At 42.4% G+C, this 27921-nt stretch overlaps 1 protein-coding gene across 1 annotated transcript; it reads left to right on the forward strand.

The window, feature by feature from the left end:
- The first annotated feature begins 4657 nt into the window (after window positions 1-4657).
- On the forward strand, window positions 4658-26610 carry LOC115041204 (Golgi apparatus protein 1-like). Its single transcript, XM_029498532.1, has 27 exons — window positions 4658-4987; window positions 11084-11116; window positions 13236-13322; window positions 14054-14269; window positions 14949-15152; window positions 15541-15612; window positions 15714-15900; window positions 16728-16945; window positions 17203-17324; window positions 17681-17782; window positions 18050-18203; window positions 18374-18391; window positions 18965-19102; window positions 19240-19326; window positions 19483-19545; window positions 19809-19922; window positions 20200-20288; window positions 20373-20490; window positions 20713-20805; window positions 20906-21043; window positions 21298-21421; window positions 21492-21634; window positions 21848-21949; window positions 22684-22791; window positions 22962-23082; window positions 23244-23350; window positions 23740-26610. The coding sequence occupies exons 1-27, from the start codon at window positions 4658-4660 to the stop codon at window positions 23905-23907; spliced, it is 3456 nt and encodes a 1151-aa protein (XP_029354392.1). The 3' UTR covers window positions 23908-26610.
- Window positions 26611-27921: the final 1311 nt, after the last annotated feature.

The raw sequence follows: 27921 nt of genomic DNA on the forward strand, positions 1-27921 counted from the left end.
AGACTCACATCTTGTTATTGACAATTTAAATTGTGAAAGGAGCTTCTTTTTCCCAAGAGATGACATGGAAATTAGTGGTTTGCTCAGAGATTCGTCAGGACCAGAACAAACCTCTACACTTAGTTTAATGGCATGTTTGGGCGTGTGGCTTTTGTTGAGCCAGAAGAAGCCTCCCAGCAGCTGTCAGTGCTAAACTGGGTGGGTTTATTGTTCTAACTGGTTCTCATCATATTCAGCTGCTGAAACAGTCTGCACGGGAAGGGAAGTCATCCAGACATTAAACGCACAAACAGGTTCCTACAGAGCGGTTTGCACAATGTGTGCAACATTTATTATACAGCACAAATGAAATAACATTTCTCATCAATATTTATATATATTATATATACCCTAACCCTAACCCCATATTTCTATGTTTTCCCTTTTTTCAAATAAAATTAATCCTCGTAAACAACCTCCTTTTTAGACCTCAACAGACTATAGCTGGAGACTTCATTTCTGTTTTAAACAGGCCCCAAGACTTTCACCTGTTTGACCTCAATTGTTGAAATGCAGTTTTAAAGAGTTTGAAGTACAATAATGATATAATGTCTAAAGCACTGCACCCTGTGCTACATGACATAATATATGAGGCACTGAAGTGTTTTTCTTTGTCAATTAGAGAAGTCAGTGAGATGTAATTAGTCAAAAATTCATTCAAATTAATCTATTTTATTTTAATTAATGTTGTATGTTGTAATGTTTTAATTAATGTATTACTTTATGCACAGATTCTTGACTTAGTGTTGCATTTTGCAAATATTTGCTGCAGTTCAGAAACATTTTGTTTCATTCACTTGCTGCTGATGATTATAGATTTTGTTTCACTTGTATTGGGTGTTTTGCTGAGCTCTTGCTTTGTATTTTCTGGTTTACTCTGTGTGTGCTCATTAAAATGTGAGTGAATATGTTGTGTAAATTTGTAGGCATGTGTAGGTTCTGTCCTGCTGAGTGAAGGGCTGGGTTTGGGAAATGGGAAACTGCCAGGAATCAACAAAAGCCATTCTGGCTCCTTACCAGGTCTGGTAATGGGATGAGTCTGGCATGAGCGTATTGAAGGATTGGTTGATGTTGTTGGCCAGCAAGATCACACCAAAGCTGGATCGCACAGCTGAAATGAACCTTTGCCAGGATTATATGAATAATGTAAATAAATGATAGGATACCTTGTCCACATACAGGGTTTGAGCCCTGTTCCTGCCATCAGGGAGTACTGTTTCCATGAAGGGCTGGTCTCGGTCTCAACAATGTTAAGTTCTGTGATATGTGTCAAAGTGTGACAGGACCCAGCAGTTTCCCACCCGCAGTCCATTTTTCATACTCACATGCCCATTGTATGGGCTGTAGGCAATGGTACAATTTATGAACTCACAGCAACAGACCTATTTTTTCCCTCTCAGCAAAGCTTCTGTATCAACTCATATTACTTCTCCTTTTGAACTAGTAGTAAACAGGTTTCTCTTCTAGTCTCTAGTCTCTGGGGGGGTTGGGGGTCTGGTCTCTGTGTCTCTGTTCTAGTCTCTCAGATAATCCATATCTGAGAGGCCTAGTCCATCACTCACACTTTGCCACCAGTTGGTACAAATTAACCTAGACATGTTCAGCTTGGAACTGAACCCACAACCTTCTTATTGTGGGGTGACTGTGCTAAATACTACGGCACCTTAATGCTCAAGACACATTGCATTATTTACAAACCACTCCATATACAGGTACAATATTATATTATTTCAATATTATAAATATGATATATTTATACTTTATTTGTCCTGAGGGAAATTCACTTACATACATCACTCACACAACAGACAAACAATAAGACATACAGAGACATGCTGCCTCACCTTCACACTGCAATCTGCTTTACTTCCCAGCATGACAGAGACACAGCTCGTTTTTGTAGAGATAAGATGATGAAAGTTTTACAAACACAAAATAGGCTCAATTCAGGGTCCGGTCCGTTGAGGTCTGTGGAGGGGTCCGGTGTGTCAACTGATTTGGTTCCCCCCAAGTTCCTGTTCCCCTTTACGCTGACTTACTGCTGAATCGTGCGTAGGTGCTATGTTACCGTGCGTACTTAAAGAAGAAACGTGGTGATACACACCAGGTAATAATACGACCAAGATGTATGATGTAGAATGACCATGTCTGTACGTGTTCCAGTTAAGAATATGGTCACGATGTGTAATCCTCATCCTACCTGGATTATTTCTCCATAACGATCGGCTCATTCTTCATTATACATCGTAACACGCATTAGCTTGTATCCAGAATTTGGATGTCTTCTGTGGACATCACTGACAACACGGTCCAACTCCTCATCACTCACAGCTGAATACAGGTCTGTCTGCCTACACACACACACACACACACACACACACACACACACACACACACACACACACACACAAACAAAATATTAACAACGAGTAATGTCCCGGTCCTTGTGTGGAAATAAAGCCAACAAGTTAAATCTCTGCCCCCATGTCACTTTCTCTGACTGCAGCTCTCTGTGTCTTCCTTTCTGATGGAGCTCCCAAACTCAGCTGTTTCTGTCTAAGATAACGTTTTGTGTCGGGCTTTAATACAAGCTAGGCTAATGGACGTTAGCATTAGAGCTGTCCAGTTAGCTTACGTTACAAGCTAACGGCCCTGTTTCTTACCTTGCTCTACGTTTCTCGTCCCACATTCACCGCCACCACTTTTAAAAAAAACATTTGTATAGAAAATGTCTTAACCCTTTATTTCCGTACTCTCGTTTCTGATGCTGACCGGACATTTTCCTACCGGACATTTTCCGACCTTCAGACTTCAGACAACAGACAACAGGCTAGCATAGCAACAGTAACCAAGGGGGGCGGGGCTTAGTGAAGGATCGGTGGCCAAACCATTTGTTTAGGAAGAAAACAAGTCGGTCCTTGTGTGTGTTGTTGTGTCTGAAGAAAACAAGAAACTTTTGTTAAAATATTACATAATCTTTCACTAAAATAGTTGTGTTTTTTTTCCTCCGCTTTTACTGGTCTAGTCTGTGGACGTCCTGTCTCCGGTCTGGTCTCGGTCCGTTCCTGGAGGGGTACCGTCACCGGTCCGGTCTGGTCCGGCCTAGGTCCTGGGGGGCGTATCTGCATTAGCCCAGTCCATCACTCGCAACCAATGAACTCCGTAGACACGTTCAGGTGCCCTCACCGGGAATGGACCTTTACATACATACATATATACATTTACATTCAACATTACATACATCTACAGTAAATCATACATGTACAGCACTTGTTACATTTATACATATTTACAGTTAACATTACACTTAACCCCGGAGTTACATTACATCATACATCACATACCCTAGCCAGGATTCGAACCCCTCCCACCTAGGTGCGGGTCGGCACAGTTACCACTGCGCCACAGCGCTGCTTGAGTTGCAGCATACATTTGCGCTATTTCACCATTTCACATTTACGTCACCTGCCCTAACCGTGATGACGTCCTCACCGTCACAGCCAATCCCAGCCAATCCCTTTTGGGATTGGCTGAGATTGGCTCAGCGTGAGCTGGGATTGGCTCCACCCTAACCCGCCCCACGTGACCTCTTCTTCTTAGCTCCGAGTCCACGCCTGTTGATTTGTTTATCATTTTTATGAGTAAATACATACCTTTGTTGCTGAATTTTTGTTGTGTATATGTTACAGTTTAATTGTCAATGACAATTATGTAGAGCTATAGCCTATTTTACGTTCACGTTTCCAACAGGATCTCCCCACTCAGGACGCCCCCGCTGAAAAGCCGACTGTAGTGATCGGTGGTTCTATTCTGAGGAACATGAAGTTAGCTACACAAGCGGCCATCGTTCGTGAACGATTCGTTCATTTTGAACTAATCTTTTTTATGACTCGGAAGCAACGAGTAACATAACACACTGGGTGGTTCTTTTTTTTTCTGGTCCGCGCATGCGCACCACAAACTCAGACTCGTTCACGAACGGAATTAGGAATTCTGCCTCATCTCATTGTAGGAACGGCTCATCGTTCACGACTCAAAAGTGGGGGTCTTCGGGTCCTGAGTCTCTCATTCACTTGTCACATGACCGCTACGCAGCTCAGTGTAGAAATGAGTGAACCTTAGCTATGTAGCTATGATGGATGTGTAATCTGCCTTTCTGTTGGACTGAATTCATACACTTCGGGTCTTCAGTGAGCAGCTGGGCTAGAGTGAATAGCCATCATAGAAAGATGCTCTCCTACTCTCCTACCATTATGCTTTTATCATGCATACAGTTCATTTATTTATGTATTAACTGTTTTGTATGAATGCAGCATGAATCAAATGTGTGTATTGATATAGAAACACTTGTATATTTTGTGTGTCCTTAGGTGTGCAAGCAAAACCAAAAAAATCTTAAAAGAAAACATGGTTGCATGTTTTTTATTGTATGATTGTTACCTTTATTAAAGACGCAGCTCAGGGGGACTACAAAAGAAAGAAGTGGGGGAAACACGTAAAATGACGTTTTGAAATGACCGGAAGTCCTACATTCAATTTGGTAGCCAGCTCTTTTATTGTGAATGGACTGACCGGAAGCGGAGCTTTCTCATGAAGATTGCTTGACAGTGGTATGAAGATGGCGGCGTATGGTCGCCTCGAGCTGCTGCTGTTTCTGCCGTTGGTTTGTTTCTGCAGCCTCGGCACCGCACTCGGCCTGAAGGCTGCCAGCGGTCCGGCTGACAACCCCAACCCGCCGGCCTTCAGACCCGCCGATCCCCCGGGCAAGGATGCACCTGCCGCCCCCGCCGCCGCCGCCGCCGCCGCTGGGGCCTCGCAGCATCGAAGGGCGACCGGCTGGAAGCTGTCGGAGGAGGAGGCCTGCCGGGAGGACCTGAGCCGCCTCTGCCCCAAACACACCTGGACCAACAACCTGGCCGTGCTGGAGTGCCTCCAGGACCGCAGGGAGGTAAGCGGCCGCTCCGCCGGCCCGCTGGGTGTGTCCACCCGGCGGGCAGATCCACAGCAGCCGGCCGGATGGTCCTGATGCAGAGGGGAGCTCTGCATCAGCTCAGCTGAGGCTGGGCTCCACATCCACACCTGCATCTGTGTCCATGTCCGAGCCGCGCGCACACACACACACACACACACACACACGAGCAAAACAGATTGTAAAGGCAACTGATATACAAATCAAATTATTGATTATTAAATAAATCAACAATGAGTAACTTTAAAGTACAACATATTCACATGGACGAGCAAATAACAGGCTCACGCAAATCTCACGCAGTTCAGGTCTTCACTGCCGTTTCTTGGTGGGGAAGCCATTTCATCAAAACATAACATTAATAATACTACACCTGGACACACACACCTGTCCTCCCCAGGACCCCAATGAAAAAGGCAATGAAAGGCTTTTTGCATCACTGCTTTGACTTAAACTCTGTAACTTTAAATAAGATGTGTTAAATCATTACGTACAGAAGCCTAAGGGTTCTGTTTAGTATGCCACACACATTCCTGTAATGCTAAAGCACAAAATGCAAGTAATAAGTTGATGTTCTTAATAAATATTACAGACTTTCTGCTTGTTTCTGTTGGTCTACTCAGTAGTTTTATATGTGCGATGAGAAAGATCCTTTTCATTTCATTTAATGAACAGTGCAGAAGATGTGCTACGAAATTTAAAGCATATTTTTGAATTAACTCTCCGTTTATCTCCCAGCTGCAGTCACTTTGCAGAAAGTGGTTTTGCAATACGATGGCTCAGTGGACTAGAACAGTCACAGCCAAGTCGCATTATTTCCAACAAACAAGTGGCTGCTGTTTTTGCATATTTCATGCAAATGATTGTCCTATTTTACTGCCGAGTTTACAGATGACAATGATGTAGAAAATAAAAACCTGAGCAGTAAAAGAATGTTTAGATGTCCTAGATTTAAATGCTGTTCAACGGGTTAATTTAGGCTCTCATGAACATAAGAACATAATTTTTTATTTCCTCTCTGCTCTGTCAAGAAAAACACTGTGGTGGAGCAACACTGAATTGAGCAGTAATGGATGATTTAATCAAATTCATTCATTCTATGAATATATTATATTATTGAAGTTGGACAAAATGTCGAGGGGTGCTGTACAGCAGCTGACTCAGTGAAGTAATAATCAACCTGACCGAGGACACTGGGTGTGTGTGTGTGTGTGTGTGTGTGTGTGTGTGTGTGTGTGTGTGTGGCCCACAGAGTCAAGTTACACCGCTTATTCATTTTGCTTTTACCAGCCTCAGGCATGAAAGCCATTGCAAACTTTGTACAATCTGACTTCTTTTTACAACCAGTAAAGAGTCTTTGTCCACTTTTATTGTTTCAACAGCTGTTATGAGCAGCAGCTTGTCAGACAGGTGGACAGGAGGAGGATGTGAATCTACTCAATCTAAAACAAATAACTGATTCATATATTAGTGGATCTGGGGAAATGCTCACAAGTATCAGTATCAGATAAAAAACTTGAACTTAGTTTTATTACACTGACTCATGAGATAGTATGCTCATCTTTGGTTGCCTTTTGTTGACTTCTAATTTTACTGGCCCGATAAAATTGCTGTGCAGTGGAGTCCAGTCCAGCTACACAAAGTTGAATTTCTGTGATTAAGCTCAGAGCTCTGGTTTCAATGTGGCTGACAGAGATGGATGAGAATGGATGTTAATTAATGAATTAGTAATGGGGTCAAAACGATTAATTAAGCCCAACTGTGTATGATTGCTAAAATAAACAGGACAATAACATGAGCCACAGTGCGTTTGATTATTCTTATTAAAGACTCCACTCCAAAACGGAACACACAAAAATTGGACTCACATTAAGTCAACTTTATTTTACTCTCAGGTATGTAAGGGTCAGGTTTGCTTTGACAGTAGAAACATTGAAGGCTCTTTTTTCTACTGGTGTTCAGGTAGAATTGAAACTAAAGCAGCTCTCAATAGAGGGCAGCCCTCCACCAAGAGCAAATATTCTCTACCACCAGATCCTGTTATTCATGCCAGATATTATTCATGCAGTGCCTGCCAAACACAGAGCACAAAGGAGGTTTTCCAACTCTGAGGTGTATTTGATCAATTTGTCATAATGTTTTAGGTGGTTCTTCCGATATGATTGAGCCACAGAATTCCCTTTTTGAAATCAGATACCAAAATGTGAGAGTCAGACAAATCAGCCAGATCATCTCTGAACAAGCCCTGGAAAAGTCCTGGGAAATGGTCTTTAGAAAAAAACAGGGACCCTACGTCATCCTCCATTATCCACCATACTGATTTCCATACACACACTCCTCTGGCCCTGGCCCTGAGCAATGCCCTCCTTACTGAGATAATTACATCGCTTCAACTCAATAACAGCTGTGGCCTCCTGAAGAGGTAAATTACTCTTATAAATCTACCTCCTACTCAGAGAAAGACACGCCGCCAGCACACACACACATACGCTCCACTCAGATCACAGCTCCAACAGGCCCCAGGTGTGGTTAGTCTGTCAGTGTGAGCTGCAGTTGGTCTCACGGGGAGTAAAGGGGGGGTCAAACACAACACTGACTTTGTTATTTAGACTGAGTCACAGTATCAACACAATGCTCAGTAGTTAAGTAGACTGACCCTTGGTTTTTTTTTCTCTGTCAAATGATGCTATGCTTACATTTATATATTAATTTTCTGTGCGCTTCCAGACCTGTTTAGGGCGCAGGGTAGCAAACTGCTAGCTGGTACTGTAATTTATCATATTAACATTTTTTTTTACTTTAATGTTTATATTTTACTTTGTTCTCCATTCTTTTCTGTTACTTGACCTTTCTTGAGGGCGTAATGGTGGAGGCACGTTGCATATGTTTTGTGTAGATCACTGCAGCCGTTGCTGATCTGCTTCAGAAAAAAACATGCTTGTTCACGTCGCATTCATTTTAAATGAATTCCAGATTTGTTTTTGATAATAAACGTCTCACTGTCCCCACATGCAGCTACTTAAATGGTTTAAAAAATTATATATATATATATATATATATATATATATATTTTTTTTTTTTTTTTTTTTTTTTTTTTTTCATGGGTATCACAGCCTGGATACAGAGACTGCAGAGGAAGGAGTTATTTTTGTCCCAGTGTGTCTCCTCTAATCCATTAACATTGGAACCAAAGCGATGACCAAGATGTTCTGCAGCTGCCACATACGCCATCCATATGGCATCACTAGTATGACTGTTTTGTCTCAAAATGTCAAAAATGTCAGTATTTTGAATGTAAATGTGATGATGGCCACCACCATCATCGTCATCAAACAGCTGCTTGCTGCTGTTGGAAACAAGCTTGAGTTCGGAGCTAGAGGAGTCTAAAAGTGTCCTCAGAGCTGTAGAGGAGGTGATAATTCTCTGTGGGTTCAGATTGCACTCTTATTGAATAGATTTTGTTCAGAGAAGAAAAGGCAGCTGGTACAGGCTGGTGCTGCAGACATTTTGTATGAGCAGCAGCAACATTGTGCATTTGAGCGGACAGACGGTTTGTTGTGGTTTTACTGCAAACTATCAGGACTCTGACACTTGGTCCGGACTTCAGCGTATTATCCCTGAGGTCGACAGTGTTATGAATGGTGTTCTGGTCAGCTTCACCCGTCCCCCATGCACAATCGGCATCTGTCACCACTCGGGCTGGATGGCTCTCCTTCATTAATCTGCTCTTGACCCAAAAGCCTTTGATGTGAATAGAGAAGCCCTTCTTTAATTAATGATTCATTGTCTTGCTAATGGATCATTTTTAATCTAGGAGGCTGCAAAACAATGTTTCCTCATTTCACTAGTTCCTCTGTCTTGGAAACATTTAGTCGAAATGACAGTTTGGAGTCAGAGGCAGGAGCTTTGTCTCTGTCCTGTGGGCAGAGAGGTGTTGACACGAAGGGCTTTCATGTCTTTTTGCAGTAAAGTGGCATGAAGCTGTAACAGCTTCTCCTGCTGTGTTTGCTCTGATAGTTGAGGATGGTTTTGTGCTGATAGTCACCCAGGAGCATCTGCTTGATTTATGTAAAAGCCACAGACATGCAGGGAAAACATACCTTGGTCCGATACTGGTGCTGTTCTCCTTATAATATGTTGTTAGGTTTGTCTTTCCCATATAAAGAAAGTTCAAGAAACGTTTTTTGGTAGTTTAAGCAAGCCATGTCTCCAGAGATGACTTTTTAAAGATATACCTTCTCATATAAAACAAGTTTATATCATTGGGTTGTCAAACATAGCAAGTCATGTTGTCTTTCTTATGTCTTTTTTCTGTTGTTATACTTGCTGCTGTTTTTGTTGTTATTTTATTGGGCTTTTCTTGTGACTTGTTGGCTGGACTGTTGTGAGGCTATGGTGCTGGCTAAGTGTTGGAGCTTTCTCGCTGGCTGTTGCGTTTCCAAAATAAATTAATGAGCACATTCGCAGGTTTTAGGTTTGCAAAAACCGTAGTAATTGACTGGATTCATGATGAATCGCTGTCATCTCACCCATGGGTTTGTGAGCTAGCATTTGAAGCTTCAAGTTTTTAAATCGCCATCTTGTTTTTTGAAGCCAGAAGAGAGGTAGATCTGACCTGCTCTCTGATTGTGTAGTATTGTCTGTCAATCACACAGCAGGCATATCTGAATCCATCTCCTGGTTCATGGTCTCGTTTCCTCTAAATGGGACCATCATTTAAATAATTAACATCATTTTATTTGACACTAGAAACTAGGGGTGGGAATCTTTTACTATCTCACCATTCAATACGATTCAGATTTTTGGGGCTACGATTCGATTCAAAATCGATTTTCAGTTCAAAACGGTGTGCAAAGGATCCTCATGATCTACTCCAGTCTGCTTTGCAAGACAGAATGACAAATGGAGACATTAAATTCTTTCTTTATTTATTAAGTTTTAAACATTTATCCATGCTTAGATGGAATTGTTACATAAAAGCCATATCACATATTGCTTAATTTACAAAAATAAAAGTGTCTCTTTATAAAAAAAAAAAAAAATAGTGCAGTTAAACATGGATTCCCTAAGTGCTTAATTTTCGTGCTGCATTTTGCAAACCTTGCACACTGTGAAGCTCATGTCAAGCTCGGTAAATAGGGACCTATAAAATCCACAATCAGGAAAAAACGGAATTCATTATAAACACGGAATAACACGGAACTGGCTGACATTTTATTTTATAAAATTATATAAAATAGTTTTTTTCCGTAATAAAAAGGAACATATCTGTAGGGAAAATTCTCCGAGGGGGTCACTAATAATGCGCGCCTACCCATGAATAAATAAATGAATGTATGAATGAATGAATGAATGAATGTATGCGGTAACTTGAGCAGTGGTTAATGCTGTTGCCCCACAATATGGGGCGGGGTTCGATTCCTGGTGTGGGCACCTGAAAATGGTGACGAGTAATGGACTGGGCTACAGCAAGAAACAGCAACCCCCCCCCCCCCCAGCTCCTAGACCGGACCGGACCAGACCAGAACAGAGACGGGACCTCCCCTGAGACAAGACCAGACCCCTGCAGAGAGTAGACACTCGACCTGAGACTAGACCAGACCAGAGACCAGACCCCTGTAGAGAGTAGAGACTAGACCAGATCAGACCAGACTAGACGAGACACTGGATCCCCCAGAGACTAGACCGGACCAGAGACATTTTCCCATAGATTTCAACTAAATCTGACTACTTTTTACAACTAGAGGAGTCGCCCCTGATGGTCATTGATGGACTTTAGGTTTAGGGCTCTTCAGGATTGGCTTCACTTTACAAACTCAGAGTTGACGTCCAGTTTCAGCCTGTGGTTCAACCTGAGTTGGTCCTAACTGGTCCCTCCATCTCTGACCTGACCGACAGAGACCATTTAAGTATAGTTTCTCCATTACATTGAACTATTCCTGTAATAACAGATGTAAGGACAGTTAAAAACAGATGTTTGCTGTTTGTTTATGTACGTTTGTGTTTGCGTGCTCGTACCCATGCATGTTTGAGTGGAGTGAAAAAGGGGTTGATGTCTTTCTCTTTTTCTTTCAGCAGGAATCTGAGATTGCTCCTGACTGCAACCATGTAAGTATTTCCCTTCAAAATACACACGCACACGCACACGCACACACAAACACACACACACACTAATGCGACTTTTAAATTTTACATCTTTTAATTTGAAACTTTAGGAAACAACAAAAATGTAAAATGCAACTTATGTTAGACCTTAATTTAATGAGTTTAAATTGAGTAAAACCTGGAACATATATTCAGATTTTTCCCTCAGTTTAATGAATAGCATATAAGGTAATGTGAGGTGAACTTCCTTGGCATTCAAACCATAAAGAAGTGGACTTTCTGCAGGCTCAACATACATATAGCTTATAAAACACAGCACAAAGTAATGGACACGACACGACTCTACTCTAAAGAGTAGAATAGTCTTCAAAGGATCAGCTGTAATCGGCCACACTAGGAAACTTTGACCCTCAAACTTGCATCACCTTCAAACTCTCTGGAGTTCCTCGTCTACTTGCAACAAACGGTTCCTGAAGTTGCTTCGGTGTCTTCTGGGTGATAAACCTTCACTGTTCAGAGTTCACGGCAGCTAACGACAGACAAGTTTATGAAATGCTACAAGGTTAATGGACCACTTGGACCGTCTTTATGACAGCAGGGAAATGCAGTGGCTGCAATTAGCACCCTCCCTCACACACACACACACACACACACACACACACACACACACTCGCACAGAGTGGGCATTCCTTCTCGCCGGTGTGATTGTCAGTAGCTGTTATTGGTGGCTGCTGCTGCAGCTGGAGCCTCGCTGGTAGGAAAACAATAAACACTGTCAGTATTAATGAAACAACAGACGGAAAGAAGAGACAAAGCATCTTTACAAAACTAAAAAAAAAAAAAAGACAAACAATTGTTAACTTGAGGCCAGTGACTTTATGTTTTCACTTTTCAAAGTCAAAAGCTCCCTTAAATAAAAACAAAACAAAACACAACACATACAGACAAATGCAACGGAGAGTGAAGTAGTGAAAGCAGTTAGGAAGACATTAAAGAGTGTGAAAAGACTTAAATAGTCTGATTTCCTCATGCACAGTCACTTCTGGTCTATAAACTGGTAACAGGCAACTAAGAGTCCCCAGGCTGACAAGGACCCATAAAATGCCTTTACTGCAGCCTGTGACCTTCCCTTAAAGTGCTTTACAGGTAATCAATAAAGATCTGAAACATGCAGGCAGCCAATGGAGGGAGAGCTAAAATCTGGGCGATGTTATTTTTGGCTAAGCCTCCAGCTGCAGCACTTTGGAAAGAGTGGAGGCAGACATGGGGTTTTGGATTCAGATAGCAATCCACGTGGGATGAGATAAAAGCCTGTTCAGTAGTTTCAGTGTCTCTGAGATGAATGAACAGTTTCACAATCTCTTCAAGCCACACAAGCAAGGCAGAGAGGGCTGCAACAGGCTGACACTCTGGAGGATATTTACATGATTAGATGAACTCAGATTCAAATGAGCTTCAGATCAGAAGCATTTTAGGGCAGACAGAGATGGAGACATGGGCCAGGGCAGGACACTGACTCTATGATTTGATTAATTATCATTTTCATCATTGCCATTATTTTTATTAATTCTTTTGTGCACGCACAAACTAGTCTGTGAAGTGTCCTCAAATGGCCACTACAAATCATTAATATTTAATGTTATGATCCCTCTTAACACAGTGGTATTATTACTACTCAAACACCCATCTTTGAATGGTCAAAAGGTGTAGTGTCTTGATTGAGTAGAAGTGATTGTATTGCTTGAGGAGTTATCAGAGACAGTCTTCGTATTTTCAGCTCATGTTTCGCATTAATGTAAGTACATAAGTACTGAAATAATTAAATGCATGAGTATATGCCAAATTAAAACCATTCTGATGTTGAAAAAAATTTTCTTCTTGAATTTCTGCATTTATTTATGTATGTATTTCCACACTGATTGCATGGATGAGCTGGGGCCCAGCACGGGAGCCCAAAAACATTCACCTGACCACGGCAGGGCTAAAATAAACGTTATAAACCTCCGCTGTGGCACAAGAACTGTTGGTCACGTTGTCTTTTTTCTGTCATTTTCATTCTGAAAAATGTCGGAACAACATGTAAACAGGATGTGAACTACTGTACCATCTGTTTCTCCATCAGCTTCTGTGGAACTACAAACTCAATCTGACCACGGATCCGAAGTTTGAGTCGGTGGCCACAGAGGTCTGCAAGAGCACCATCGCTGAGGTCAGTCTGCCGCGGGGTGTCACCTCAGTGAGATTTCACCTCTTGGTGTGTGAGCTGCTGTTTATAAGCTTCCAATTTGTGATTGGTCAACTTCCATCTTGTTTTTTGAAACCAGATGAGAAGGGAATCTGACCTGCTGTAGACTCTTACTTAGTGCCACAGTCTGTCAATCACACAGTAGGCACACCCCTAATGCACCCCCTACTTTGTGCTTTATTTTCCTCTAAATGGGGCCTTTTATTTAGAAATTAACATCTTGTATTAAAGAAAAGTTGTAACTAGAGTCAGAGACCATAAACTCATTTTACAGAGTAGAGACATTTTCACATAGACTTCAATACAGTGTGCCTTCTTTTTAGAACCAGTGGCGGCTCCTCCTGATGGTAGTAAGATAAAATGCATGTTTAAGGTTCTCCAGCTTTGGCTTCAGCTTTCAGACCAGTCAACGTTTAAGACCACATGTTATATGTTATATTGGTATAAAAACTAATATCAAAGTAGCTTTGCAGAAATGACCTGTCATTATTCGATACACAGTCTGAAGCACCCACCTCGTCTTTCACCTCCTTCAGGTTTGCTCTAAGGTCCATGCACACTGTTTGCTCATGAGAGAGAAAAGCTTTAAAGCCTTTCACTGCAGTCTACCTAGATCTTTCTATGGTTTGTCCTACAGGAGGCTTTAGTGAGCCCCTGTGCTGTCCTTAGACCTGTCCCATGTTCGATGCTTTCAGAATAAGGAGTGTAATGAGGAGGAGCGAGGGAGGGGCTACCTGGTGTCCTGCCTGGTGGATCACCGCAGCAACATCAGCGAGTACCAGTGCAACCAGTACATCACCAAAATGACCAGCATCATCTTCAGCGACTACAGACTGATCTGTGGCTTCATGGACAAATGCAAAGACGACATCAACAGCCTGCGCTGTGGCAGCATCAACGTGGGACACAAGGTGAGAGGTGTCCGAGGAGGATTTGATGCAGCGGTTTGTTGTGCAGAAGCATCTGTTCAAACTGTTGGTGAAAAAAAAAACACCCTGAACCATGTGTCTGTTGCCATTTACAGATGAAATTCAACCAATCAGAATCTGCGTCCTACCTTTTTTTAGTTAGCAAAAGTGTTTGGGATTCATCTGTCTTCAGCGTTGTTAGTCTTTTTGTTCTTAAAATGAAAGAATCCTGAGCACACTATTTATCTGGACCACTTGCTTTTTCTGGAGATTTCAACTGCATTACAAACTCCATGATGTCAACATTTTCAACGGCAACATTTATTTAAATCTTTTTTTCTTAATTTTCTGGTGAAATCAAAAAATGGACATTATGATCAAGGACAAGATACACAAGGTCAGATTTTAGGGGTGAAATTTTGTTGCTAAGGAGCCAAAAACGTCCTGAGCCAGGAACTCATAATTTTGAGTTTGAAAGTTTTATAGGGCAGTTCCAAAACACAAAATTAGTCCAAACGAGACACAAAACCAACAAAAGGGGGGATGACAATGGTCTATTCAGCTTTATATAGTCCTTTTATATCAAAGGGCTGGGGGACATTTTTCCTGTCTTTTCTTATATCCATCATGTCTCCTCCTCATCCTCTCTTCCTTCTCATTTCTATGATGCCCTGTTTTTCAGGACGTGCACTCACAGGGTGAAGTGATCGCCTGTTTAGAGAAGGCGTTGGTGAGGGAGGCGGAGCAGCAGGATCACGTACATCCAATCAAGGAGGAATGTCAGAAGGCCATCCTGCGGGTGGCGGAGCTGTCCTCGGACGACTTCCACCTCGACCGTCACCTCTACTTCTCCTGCCGCGAAGACCGAGAGAGATTCTGCCAGAACGTAGGAAGCTCTGGAGCTGATTTGACACTTACACAAGTTCATATGATACACGACTGAGCTCAACATTTGTATGAGTCACTGATTTCAATATTTTTCTACAAATTTGTGAGCTGTTATTTGTTTGTGCGCCAAGCCTTTTCATTATTAATGTCATAAAAGCCTTCCTGGTTTCTGATGTGTAGATTAAAATTGAGTATTTTTAACACCAATTATATTTAAATACAATAAATCCATAGGATCCAAAATTACCATGTTTTGTGTGGAAATTCTGCTGGAACAAACAAAAAGAGGAAAGGAAACACTTTTCTGGAGTGTGTGTAACAAAAGGCTGAGCATATAAGTCCAGTGGTACACTGCTTTAACTGTCTCTCCCCGTTTTTCTCCACAGACTCAGGCAGGAGAAGGGAAAGTCTATAAGTGTCTGTTCAATCACAAATTTGAAGAGGCCATGTCAGAAAAGGTGCCGACATCTAAATATCACCCCTGGGATCAGCCCCATACTGTGGGGAAGTTGTTCTCTTCAAACACTCACCTCTCCCCCCTCCCCCTCCCTCTCCAAAGTGCCGTGATGCTCTCACGACTCGTCAGAAGCTGATCTCTCAGGACTACAAGGTCAGTTACTCTCTGGCTAAAGCCTGTAAGCTGGACCTGAGGAAGCAGCGCTGCAGTCTGGACACCAACCTGCCACGAGCTCGCGAAGCCCGACTGTCCTACCTGCTCCTGTGCCTGGAGGCCGCTGTGCACCGCGGTGAGTCGGGGAGGGGGTGAGGTCGGGTTTACTGCAAAAATGATCTTTTTTTATACGGAGCTAATTGTAATAGGATCAATATTAATTTGAAACGGCGTGAACCTATTTTTGACCAGCTTTTCTGTTCCATTGCTTTTGAGGGTGAGTCTCTTTTAACTCTCAGACTTCAGAACTTATTGTGGTTAACTCTCTGAGTCTTCTGTAATACTGTGAGCGATAACATGCACTATTTTATCTAAAACTAAAGTCAAAGACTCTGATAATACATGAGCCTGTAATGTATTTGGTTTTTATCTTGTTAGTTAAACTCAGTTATGCATGTGGTGAAATGGATGGATTTTCAGAAGCTCTAGTGAGAAAGAATGTAAGTTCTAAGTTCACTTAGTTCATCAAAGTAGCAGGACTCGCTCATCTACAAAGAGACATATGCTCTGTTGCACACAAAGAGCAGAATTAAAAGGAGCTGATGACGAGATCAATTGGGGTTTTTTACGTACAGGTGCATATCAAAACATACAGAGCTGATCAAAAAAGTTTCCTTTTTTCAGGTGCACCTGTATTGTGTGTTGCACAACATTAAGAGTTCATGGCACTTGAGATATAAAATGAATAATGATTTTAAGTTCCTCAGCTCCAAATCTAATTATTTTGGTGGTTATCCCATTGTTATCCACTCTGCATCGGTTATTGAATAACAAAGGCCAAAATATGTATGTATGTATATATAGAATAATCAAACAGAGAATAATGACACAAAAGCCTCTTGGGGTAAATGATTCCACTCACTCTGTGTAGTCTTGTCTTTTTATGGACATCCCCATGTGCAGGCCGTCCGGTCAGCGGGGAGTGTCAGGGCGAGATGTTGGACTACCGGCGGATGCTGATGGAGGACTTCTCTCTGAGTCCGGAGATTGTGCTTCACTGCCGGACAGAGATCGAGGCCCACTGCTCCGGTCTTCACCGTAAAGGTCGCACCCTGCACTGCCTTATGAGAATCGGCCGCAGCGATCGCAGCACCACCGTCAACAGCGTCTGTCAGAGCGCCGTAAGACCACTCTGTCAAAAAATAAATGTTGAGAATGACAATGAAAACAAAAGATGTTTTTGTTGCACGTACTTCCAATATTTAACGTAAAGTAAAATTTTTTTTTACAATTACATTTCTTTCAATGTAATGTTTAACTGGTCCTTCCAGACTGTGTCAGTGGGAGCTGATTGTTCCATCCAGAGATAAAATAAAAGATAAATATATGATTCTGCTGCTGACTCCTAATTTTGTTCTGAACTTTGTCTCCTCTGCAGCTGCAGACTCTAATCCAGTCTGCAGACCCAGGAGCCGACTACCGGATTGATCGTGCGCTCAATGAGGCCTGTGAGTCTGTGATTCAGACCGCCTGCAAAAACATCCACACCGGAGACCCAATGTGAGCAGCTGATTCATTTTCTTGGTATCTTCAGGTTTTGAAAAATCTTTTGAAAGCAGTTAATCCTTCCACCTCAAAAATAAAATATTGTATCTTGTCTGCTGAGAGACTGGACTGGAGCTGATCCCAGTCCGACATGTTTAGGGACTGACAACCATTCACAGTCCGGCAATGAACCTAATCTGTTTATCACTCAACTGCCAGTCCTGAAGGGATAGTGAGACATGAGACAGGCATCCCTTTGACATGCTTTCTTTGTTTCCCACCCCTAAGAGGTAGTTTTGAATTTGACAAATCCTTAATTCTTTCATATGGTTGAATGGACTGTGTGTGTGTGTGCGCGCGCTTGCATGCAGGATCCTGTCGTGCCTGATGGAGCATCTTTACACAGAAAAGATGGTGGAGGACTGTGAGCACCGGCTGCTGGAGCTGCAGTACTTCATCTCCAGAGACTGGAAGTGAGTCTGAATGTGAATTAGTCGGACTAATGGTGTTGGGGGCCATGTGTAAATTATTGATCATTGGTTTAATCTCAAAAGTTGTTTTCTGGTGTTCTTTCTTTAGACTTCAGGTTCCAAACTGTGACTACGTTCTCGGAAATCAAACTGGAATTGACATTAATTTGTGAATTATCACTTTAATCGTCACATAACAAACTGAACGGGTCTCTGTTGTGACTGTCATATAGTCCAACTGGAATTACATTTATTTCCCCTGTGTCCCAGACTGGATCCCATCTTGTATAAGAAGTGTCAGGGCGACGCCGCCCGGCTCTGCCACACCCATGGCTGGAACGAGACCAGCGAGCTGATGCCACCGGGCGCCGTCTTCTCCTGCCTGTACCGCCACGCCTACCGAACAGAGGAGCAGGGGCGCCGGGTACGATGGCCTCCGTGTCAGTTACATGTGTAGAGCAGTTTTCTGAAACATCTTACAACTGTCAGATGTTCCAGGCTTTGGCATACGTGGCATCTCTCCCTCTCTCACTTTCTCTGCTGCACTGACATCACAACCAGCAGGTGTAACTCTGATGTTCTTAAATTTAACAGGTAGACCCACCTGAGCAGGTACGTGAACCTGAGCTGTGATCCTGGTGAAGGGTTAAATCCATCATAATGATGACTTCCACTTAATTTTTTTTTTTCTGGACTTGTTTTTCAGTTGCTGATAGGCTGAGATCATTTGCTATTTGTAGTTGTGTTTTTAAAGACACAGCTGCTGAACCATAGTTATAGATCTGTTTCAAGGTTTTTGTTTGTTTATTTTAGTTTGAGGATGCAGTTGTTTGTTTGGAAGCAAACTGTGAAACCATGGGTCCTGGGAGAATGTGATTCTCACCATTTTCTCAGTTTTACACACCAGATCATGATCAATGGAGTCATCACGAAAATAATCAGAATAAATAAGATATGAGTAGCTGCAACCTGATATAAAAGTAACTGAATCAATCTCAACCAGCTACAGCAATTAAATCTTGCATATATATTCATACATAACTTCACAATGATGATTGTATAATTATATCGCTGAGATCTCTTAATTATAAACTCTTTTCCTGCATTCGGCACGTTTATTTACGTTTTGTTTTTTTTTAATTCAGATTCTTCCACTACTGCTAATGTACGTGTGTGTGTGTGCAGTTATCTCGGGACTGTAAGGTGGAGGTTCAGAGGATCCTCCACCAGAGGGCGTTGGATGTGAAGTTGGACCCTGAGCTACAGAAACGCTGCATGACGGATTTGGGCAAGTGGTGCAGTGAGAAGACGGACATGGGACAGGTGAGACGAACCAGCACCACCTCCATTCAGGAAGGACATGTTTTTATCCAAAACTAGATGTGTAATCAAAGACTAAAACATGTTTTATCGATGTAGATACTGGGCATGTGGACTTCAGGGTGTCTGTCTGTGTGCAGGAGCTGGAGTGCCTGCAGGATCACTTGGAGGACCTGGTTTCTGGCTGCAGGGACGTCGTGGGCAACCTGACGGAGCTGGAGTCAGAGGTCAGAGCACTGAGGTCGAGCTGACCTACCGCTGGGGTTGGGTGGTGTTTTCAAACCACCGTGGTGATACATAAATGCTTAATAATTCCTACAGTATGAACCTGTTTAGGTCTGTGCATCAAACTTAAAGTTGTCCTGTCCGACTGTTGGCTGCAGGACATCCAGATCGATGCTCTGCTCATTCGAGCCTGTGAGCCGGTCATCCAGGCGCACTGCCATGTGAGTACACACAAACGCACACAAGTGTCTGGACATATACACGGTGTGCATATTACTGCCTCCTCATACCATTATTTACAGAGAACCGACACTTCCCACCCAGAGCAAACGCTTTGGAACATCAACAATAATAATTAGAATGAGAAACCCAATACTGCTACTGATTTTTATAAAAATAAATCTGGCCTTTAACATCCAGGTGCGTTTTGTTTCCTTGAATCACAGTGATGTTCGTGCTCGTGTTGTGTGTGTGTGTTCTATAGGACGTAGCTGATAATCAGATCGACACAGGGGATCTGATGGAGTGCCTGGTTCAGAATAAACACCGGAAAGAAATGAATGACAAGTGTTCAGTCGGCGTTACACACTTCCAGCTGGTCAGTTCTCTGAACTATTTTTCTTTTCTGTTTCTTTCTAGTTTCACTGTAAGTTTGTGTCAAACTATTTTGTGTCCACTTTGGGAGATAAAAGATTCAAATAATGTTTCTCAGCCAGAATGCCTGTTTGTCATTTAGAGGTTTGAAGCAAGCAATTCATTTAGTTATTTAAAGTTAATAACCTGAAATGATGTCAACAGCAATATAACACTTATACCACTAAAGATGAATTGTTATTAATGATCTTTCTTTGTCCCTGTTCTGCGTCAACGTCCAGATTCAAATGAAAGATTTCCGGTTCTCCTATAAGTTCAAGATGTCGTGCAAGGAGGACGTTTTGCGCTTGTGTCCAAACATCAAGAAGAAGTGAGTTCAATCCTGAAAAGTGGAAAATGGAAGCTTTGTTTTTTTCCCCCACTTGCCTTTGTGTTCATTATTGATTGTTGACAGGGTGGATGTGGTCATCTGTCTGAGCACCACCGTGAAGAACGACACTCTGCAGGATGGCAAGGAGCAGCGGGTCTCCCTGAAATGTCGCAAACAGCTGCGAGTGGAGGAGCTGGAGATGGTACACGTACACACATACACACACACAAACACAAACCCCCCCTCAGTTGTTTCTCTGAATTTATTTCATAAATTATTTTAGCTTGCTGTTTATTTTCCCTTATTGTCCAGTTGTCCAGTAAGAGGGTAACTTGGTAACTTTAGATCGAATGTGTTATTGTGTACCTCGCTGTGAACCCTCTTGTCATCCCGGGTGATCTGAGTGTTTTCCCTCTTCTTCCAGTCTGAAGACATTCGTCTGGAACCAGAGCTGTATGATCCCTGCAAATCTGACATCAGTCGACTCTGTCCCAATGTCAACTTTGGTAATGCTCAGGTAAGAAACTGTAGAAACCTGAGAAATTCATTCCTTTGCTCACCTGATGCTCTCTTCTTTGCCCCTCACGTTCTTTCTCCTCTCCTCGTTTCCTCATCAGATGATCGAGTGTCTGAAGGAGCAGAAGAAGCAGCTCAGTCCACGGTGTCACCAGAAGATCTTCAGACTGCAGGAGGTGGAGATGAGTGACCCAGAACTCGACTACCAGCTCATGAGAGTCTGCAAGCAGATGATCAAAGTGAGGAGGGGAAGGAAAGAGAATATTTCAAATCAGACTTACAAGTATTTGATAATGCATGTTCAGCAGATAAGACCTGGTTACATTTCCAGTGTTTTTGTCAGTGTGATGGGGAGGCTCAGACCGTGCGCAGGTTCCATCCAGCTAACCGGTTGTTGCCTCGTGTCTTTGCCGTGGTGATGTCTCGATCTTAGCCATGCTAACGAAGCTGAACAATGCTCTCAGACGTTTGGTTTTTTGACTCTCTCCTGCAGCGTTTCTGCACTGAGGCCGACGCCAGGAACATCCTCCAGTGTCTGAAGCAGAACAAGAACAGCGAGCTGATGGATCCCAAGTGTAAACAGATGATCACCAAGAGACAGATCACGCAGAACACGGGTACGCACAGAAACACACACACCAGGTCCAGAAACCAGAATCCACGTTTATCCCCACCCTGTTCCTCCAGACTACAGGTTGAACCCGGTGCTGAGGAAGGCCTGCAGAGCCGACATCCCCAAGTTCTGCCAGTCTATCCTGAACAAGGCGAGCGAGGACAACGAGCTGGAGGGTCAGGTCATCGCCTGCCTCAAACTCAAATACGCTGACCAGGTCAGACTAGCACCAAATCACATTACGCCTTAAGCCTGATGGGGACAAAAGTGGGCAATACTGAGTTGTAGGTTTAGTAGATTTTAAACCTTTTGGTAATTTTCTACGAAACGCATTTGAACTTTTCAGATTTTCAATAATTAGTTTCTGAATTCCTCTTAAATGTGTTAATGCAGTTAACACATTTGGCGTTTTGTCTTGGTATTTGCTCAGAGGTTATCTTCCGATTGTGAAGACCAGATCAGAGTGATCCTGCAGGAGTCGGCGCTGGACTACAGACTGGACCTGCAGCTGCAGATGCACTGCTCAGATGAGGTGACACTGTCTTTGTTTTAGCGGCTCAAACTAGGTTGGTTTCATAAAATGTAATTTTATATGAATTCAATATGGTTTAGTCAACGATTCACCCCTCATGGAGCATTTTAAGATGAACTATTAAATATACAGGTAGATTGTGGACACCTCAGTGGGCCACATGGTACAGCGGCCAAACTGATTCCATGGCCTTTTCCTGCGTCCTTCTCTCTCCCCGCAGCAGCAATAAAGACGTTAAATCAAAAAACAACTTCTGATTAAAGATTGATTCATCTGCTCCGTCCTTAAAGTTCCACTCAAAACTGGGTGAAAGCTTCATCATCAAATTCTCAGTTGCACAAATGCAACATTGAGAAAACATGAACTTCATCGTAACTTGATGCTGAGTTGTTTTTCTGTTAGACTTGAGCGGGTTTAAGATAAAGCTGCACAATATCCACAGAAACACATATTGGGATTATTTTTGCCAGATATTGTAAATATAATATAACTTCAGATGGAATAATGAACACATCTTCCCTCATGTCTGATCATGTCCCAGCCTCTAAACCATATGATTTGCAGCTGGGATGTCTCACGGCTAGCTTTTCTGCACCTTATTTTGGACATCTTTGGGGACTGATTTCTTGCTTTTCTTCTAAACGCTGCACCTGAATCACACATGGTACGTCCAAACTAAAGAGGATGAAACCAGAATGTTTTTCAAAGTCTGCCTCCTCCTCCTCCTGCTGCAGATCTCCAGGTTGTGTGTGGAGGAGGCAGCAGCTCAGGAACAGACTGGTCAGGTGGAAGAGTGTCTGAAAGTCAACCTGCTGAAAATCAAACAAGAGGCCTGTAAAAAGGTAAGAAGAGCCCAGAGTCTGGCGGAAAAGTTTTTTTTTTGTCTTGCAGAGCAGGAGTTACACATTGATGATAAATAGATAAAAGTAAAACCTACCGGTGTCCACGACGACGGCGTTGGACTGGATGCTTTCTTATTGTCCGCCTGCTGTGTTTTTGCTCCTCTGTGCAGGAAGTCCTGAACATGCTGAAGGAGAGTAAGGCGGACATATTTGTAGACCCAGTCCTTCACACAGCCTGCGCTCTGGACCTCAAACACCACTGTGCTGCCATCACGCCTGGCAGAGGACGACGTGGGTGCTTTCAGAACTGTTTCATGTTGTGCACATCAGATGAGACGAGATGATTCACTAACTGACCCTCAGCCATTGTCCAGCAGAGTTTTTGTTGTTGTTGGTTTGTGATATTCAAACATCCCAGTGAAATTTGTCATTTGTCACCCGCTGTCTTGCAGAGATGTCGTGTTTGATGGAGGCGCTACAAGACAAGAGAGTTCGTCTGCAGCCTGAATGTAAGAAGAGACTTCAAGATCGAATTGACATGTGGAGCTACGCTGCCAAGGTAAGCACCCGCTCAAGGCATTCCCACCTTCATCATAGCACCTTAATATAACTGAAGGTGGGTGGGCTCCACCTGAAAGTGGTTTATTAGCTCAGTAAACATTATCAGTTCATGGTCTTAGTCTTGTTTTAATTGATGGTCCCATTTAGAGGAATATAAACCTCTATTAGGGGGTCTGGCTGCTGTGTACCACACAATCAGGATAAAGTACCGAGCTGGTGAGATCCGCCTTCTCCTTGAAATACAGTTTCCTCTCATTTCCAAAAGCCAAGATGTGAAAATCTGACTCCACATGAGAAAATTACTCCAGAACTGCTGCATGTGACTCTCTGGACACAAATACAACTCTGAGTGCACATGCTGAAGTTAACTGTCCTTCCGACCTGTAGGTGGCGCCAGCAGAGGGCTTCTCAGACCTGGCAGTGCAGGTGATGACATCGCCCTCCAAGAACTACATCCTCTTCATGATCGCACTGAGCGTGTGCATCCTCTTCCTGGTGGGGCTGCTGTGCGGTCGGATCACCAAGCGGGTGACCAGAGAGCTGAAGGACCGGTAGAGGACAGTTTGCTCTGATGCTTCAGAAAATGACTGACTCCTCGTACCTTCCTTCTCTCCCTCTTCTTCCTCCCCCTCTGTCAGATGTGCAGTCTGTAACCAGCCAACCTGCTCAGTGCCAACACCAGAGCCCACATCTGGACCTCCTCCTCGGTTTGACTGGTGCGGAATTTTTGCACCACAAAGTGTTTCCCCGACTCTCACAAGAATCTAAAACCTCCGTTTGGGCATCTCCGATAGGAGTGTTTTTCTTCTTGGTGATCTTTTCCCTCGCAGTAAACCTGCTTGTCGGGCAAAATGTCGTCCGGCATCTTCTAAGTTTCTAAGCGCTGTTCATGATGTGACTGAGGGCTGCTTCTGACATTAGGGTTGCTTCCCAACCATTAGCTCCTCATGCTTTCTGTGGCATTTAATGGAGACTGGAGCATGTAGAGCAACAGGAAACGGCTTCTTTATTTGGGGCGGCGACTGCCTGAACCACACACAGAACTTGAAATCTTGAGGGAAACTCTGGGGGTTGAAGTCTTGAGATGTTCCTGTTGTTTTGAAATATCTTTCCATCATTCATCAAGTACTGTCCTCGTCCAGCTCGATCTGTCCAGCTTCACTTCCTACTCAAACATCCACTGACTGAAATGAAGGTCAAGCTGGTCTTTATCAGGAATGTTGTGTGCATTTTTTTTAAACCATAATTTTAATGCTAATTAAATCATTGCACTTTTCTTAATTTTAATGCCTTATTTATTGGTGATTAATAACTAATTCTGATTTCAGATACAAATTAATTTTTTGCATGGTCAGCTGCTGAGTCAGACACTGTTATGAGGCTCAAAGGTTCCAATCACAGCTTTGGAGACCTCGGGTTTCCACCCAGATTGTAATATTTTCACCCTGACGTGTGCGTCCCCTTTCTGCCTTTAAAGAACTGAACCATCACAGACCAAAGAGGCTTAGTTCTTCTGGGTTTTCTACAAAGACATGATGAACAATAAAACAGCATTTAAACATGAGACTTAGCTGCTTCTGTCAGCGCAGAAGTTCCCTCCACTTCTCAACAAATCAATCATCAAGTGTTCAACTTGTGATCACACAATTAAAACAGCACCAATACAATACTAATCCATCAGGCCTCTGGACTCACCTCTAAACTGTTGGTATTATAGAAAGACACACAACACAACTACAAGCACACTCAATGTGGCCACAAAGAGGAACAAAAGAACTAAAAACACAGAGCTAACATGGCAAGGAAGAAATAAAAAGCAGTCACAGAGCAACACAAAGTGACAACAGAGACACATGCAACTTCAAACAAATTCAATACAATGACAGAGACCACAAAGAGGCAAAGTGTAACCACAAAATGACAGAAAAAGCCAACAGGAATGCACAAAACAACTACAAAAAGAGGCGTTTACCTGTTAAAAAGAATCGAAATAATTTCAAAATATGTGACACAGCCAGTCATTATTTCTTGCAATACAGGACATTTGAAATGTTTCAAATGTCCTGTATGTAATGTATCGTGGGGCTGTTGCTGGGGAGAATTTGGAGATACAAACAGCAACTATCTATTTACATTATTCAATATATTTTTGATATCTGACAATCTAAGTTGCATATATATTTATTTGACATTAGGGTATTAAACTGAATGAATTAATAATGTATGGTTCATTATGTTTTTTCGCATACAAATAGGCCCGTTTTCTTAAAAGTTTCTAAGCCCACTCCTCAATGCAACTCCTCTATAAAACCAGAAATGAGCCTTTAACATTTTTGGGCTCGAATGAATTGAATCAGAAAGATAGTGTTAACAAGCTTCAGAGCTAAGTCCCCTGGCTCCTACTCACTTTCTGGTCTTTGTGCTAAGCTCAGTTTGATCTTAGTTATTTAACAAACTGAAAACTGATAAGAGACAAGCCTCGAGCTGGGTCTTTTAAATGCCGTTTTTGGTTTTTCAAATACAAATGAAAGTCAAAGAAACGCCACATCATTTGTTTGGGTTCGTGTTGATTCAAACAAAATCATGTGGAGCAGTTTGGAAAACCCTCTCAAGAGAGTCAAGCCATCAACGTCCCATTCCTTTGTAGGAAAATGACGTTAATCTCAATTAAAGAGAAGCAAATGTTATTTTACACTTTTTTTTTTTTTCTCTTTCTGATTGATGAATAATTGACTGTGCACTTTAACCGGACGCCTCTGTAGCAGATTGACGAGCTTCTGTCATTATTCATGCATCTGTAAAAAAAAAAAGAGTTACACTTTTGCTTTTTCTTCTCAGCTTTGTGGTGCACATTAATGTGCGAGTGATTAGAGACAGTGAGATAAAGTGTACAGCAGTTAAACAGCATTTTCTGCTCATCTCAAAATGGCTGAATTTGCTAACATGGAAAACATTAAAGGATTTTGCTTTTGGAATGAAATTTCTGAGCTGATCAACCGTCAGTCGGCCGGCATTTGCAGCTTTGAGCTTTTCTAAATGAGCTTCATGTTTCCATGTGAATGTGTGGGTCTGCTGATGATCTAATAGGAAAGACAGCTCTCATATCCAGTTTTGTACGGAGCCCTCTATCGATGTGCAGTTTTTTCGTTTTTCTTTTTTGATTGCCATGTAATATGAAGATGTAACAGAATTATCATTGTGAGATTTAATTTTGCTGTACAGATAAAAATTTGTCAATTTAATAAAAATGTCTGCAGATTTTCAGCTTTTTTTGCCTCAACCAGAATTGATCAATATTCTATATATTGTTTGGAAACAAATCAGTGCCAGCTGGAATTGAATTTGTAAAACTGCTACTTTTTGCATTTAATTTAACATTTTCTCTAAAGTTTAAGAAACTAAGTGCAAAAGTTCAAAACATGAATTTGTCAGGAACTTTCAGAAGTTTTTGAAAAAAAAAAGCAGAAGGGCAGCACGGTGGCATAGCGGGTAGCACCATCGCCCCACATTAAGAAGGTCATGGGTTCGGTTCCTGGGCCTGGGGCCTTTCATTGAATTGGTCCTCCCACTTCCTAATGCTGCAACACACTTACTGGACAAAAACACAGAATACTACATCACTTCAATGAGGAGAAAAGAAAGTCTGCAAACCATCTAGCTGTAGAAAGCTCTTTATTGTTGCCTCCCACTTTAGGAACTGTATATGATTTTGAAGAGGAAAAGCAAGAGTCAAAAGGAGCAGCAGTATTAATTTCTCTATATTATTTGCACTTCTACATGGGCTAGCGTAGCATCACTCGCTCCTTCACACACAAACCACAAACCTGATCATACAATCAACCACAAAACTGGACATAACATACAGCGTGTCCATGTGTTTTATGATCCCAGCACAGCAAAAACAAACTAGCAACAAACGAGGAGGAGGAGTCGGTTAACTCCGCCTGCTTTGCAGAGTCTAGTCTCACATTAGGAATGATTGCTAAATTAAAGAGGACATAAATTAAGAAGTCTTCAAGTTGTAAAAATGCAAATAAAAAAAAGATGTCACTGTGTGTATTGAAAATGAGTTGACGTACAGCTATCACATTAATCAAAAATCAAGAACAGAAACAAAACAACGTGGATTCAGTGTAACAACTAAAAATCTACAAAAGCAAATTTTTATAAAGCTAAACAACAGAAGGCGTCATCGACGGCTGCCTGCACAAGCTCAGCCTTCACCCGGTCTGCTGGTTTTTATTGGGGTCAGATTGGAGGTCACCACCCAGCTGGCGCCGGTAGCTCCTCTGGTGGACAGCAGGGACGTGCTGATCATTTCTGGGCCATCTACTAAGGCACCGACGGACTGAATCCAGATATTTGGGCTTCATCGTGTCTGCAAGCTCACAGATATCTTGCAGCGGGGATGTTCCCGCTGCAAGATATCTGTGTGTGCCAGTAGAGTCCAAAACCACAACTGCTCCAGTCCACGGAGGCTTGGGGAGACTTCCTGAGAGTCCGGTTGGAGTATAGACTCTACTGTTTGCAATGAATTGTGGGTAATTCGGTGTGGACCTGAACTGATTT

The sequence above is a fragment of the Echeneis naucrates genome, chromosome 3 (genome assembly GCF_900963305.1).
Source record: "Echeneis naucrates chromosome 3, fEcheNa1.1, whole genome shotgun sequence".
Lineage (NCBI taxonomy): Eukaryota > Metazoa > Chordata > Actinopteri > Carangiformes > Echeneidae > Echeneis > Echeneis naucrates.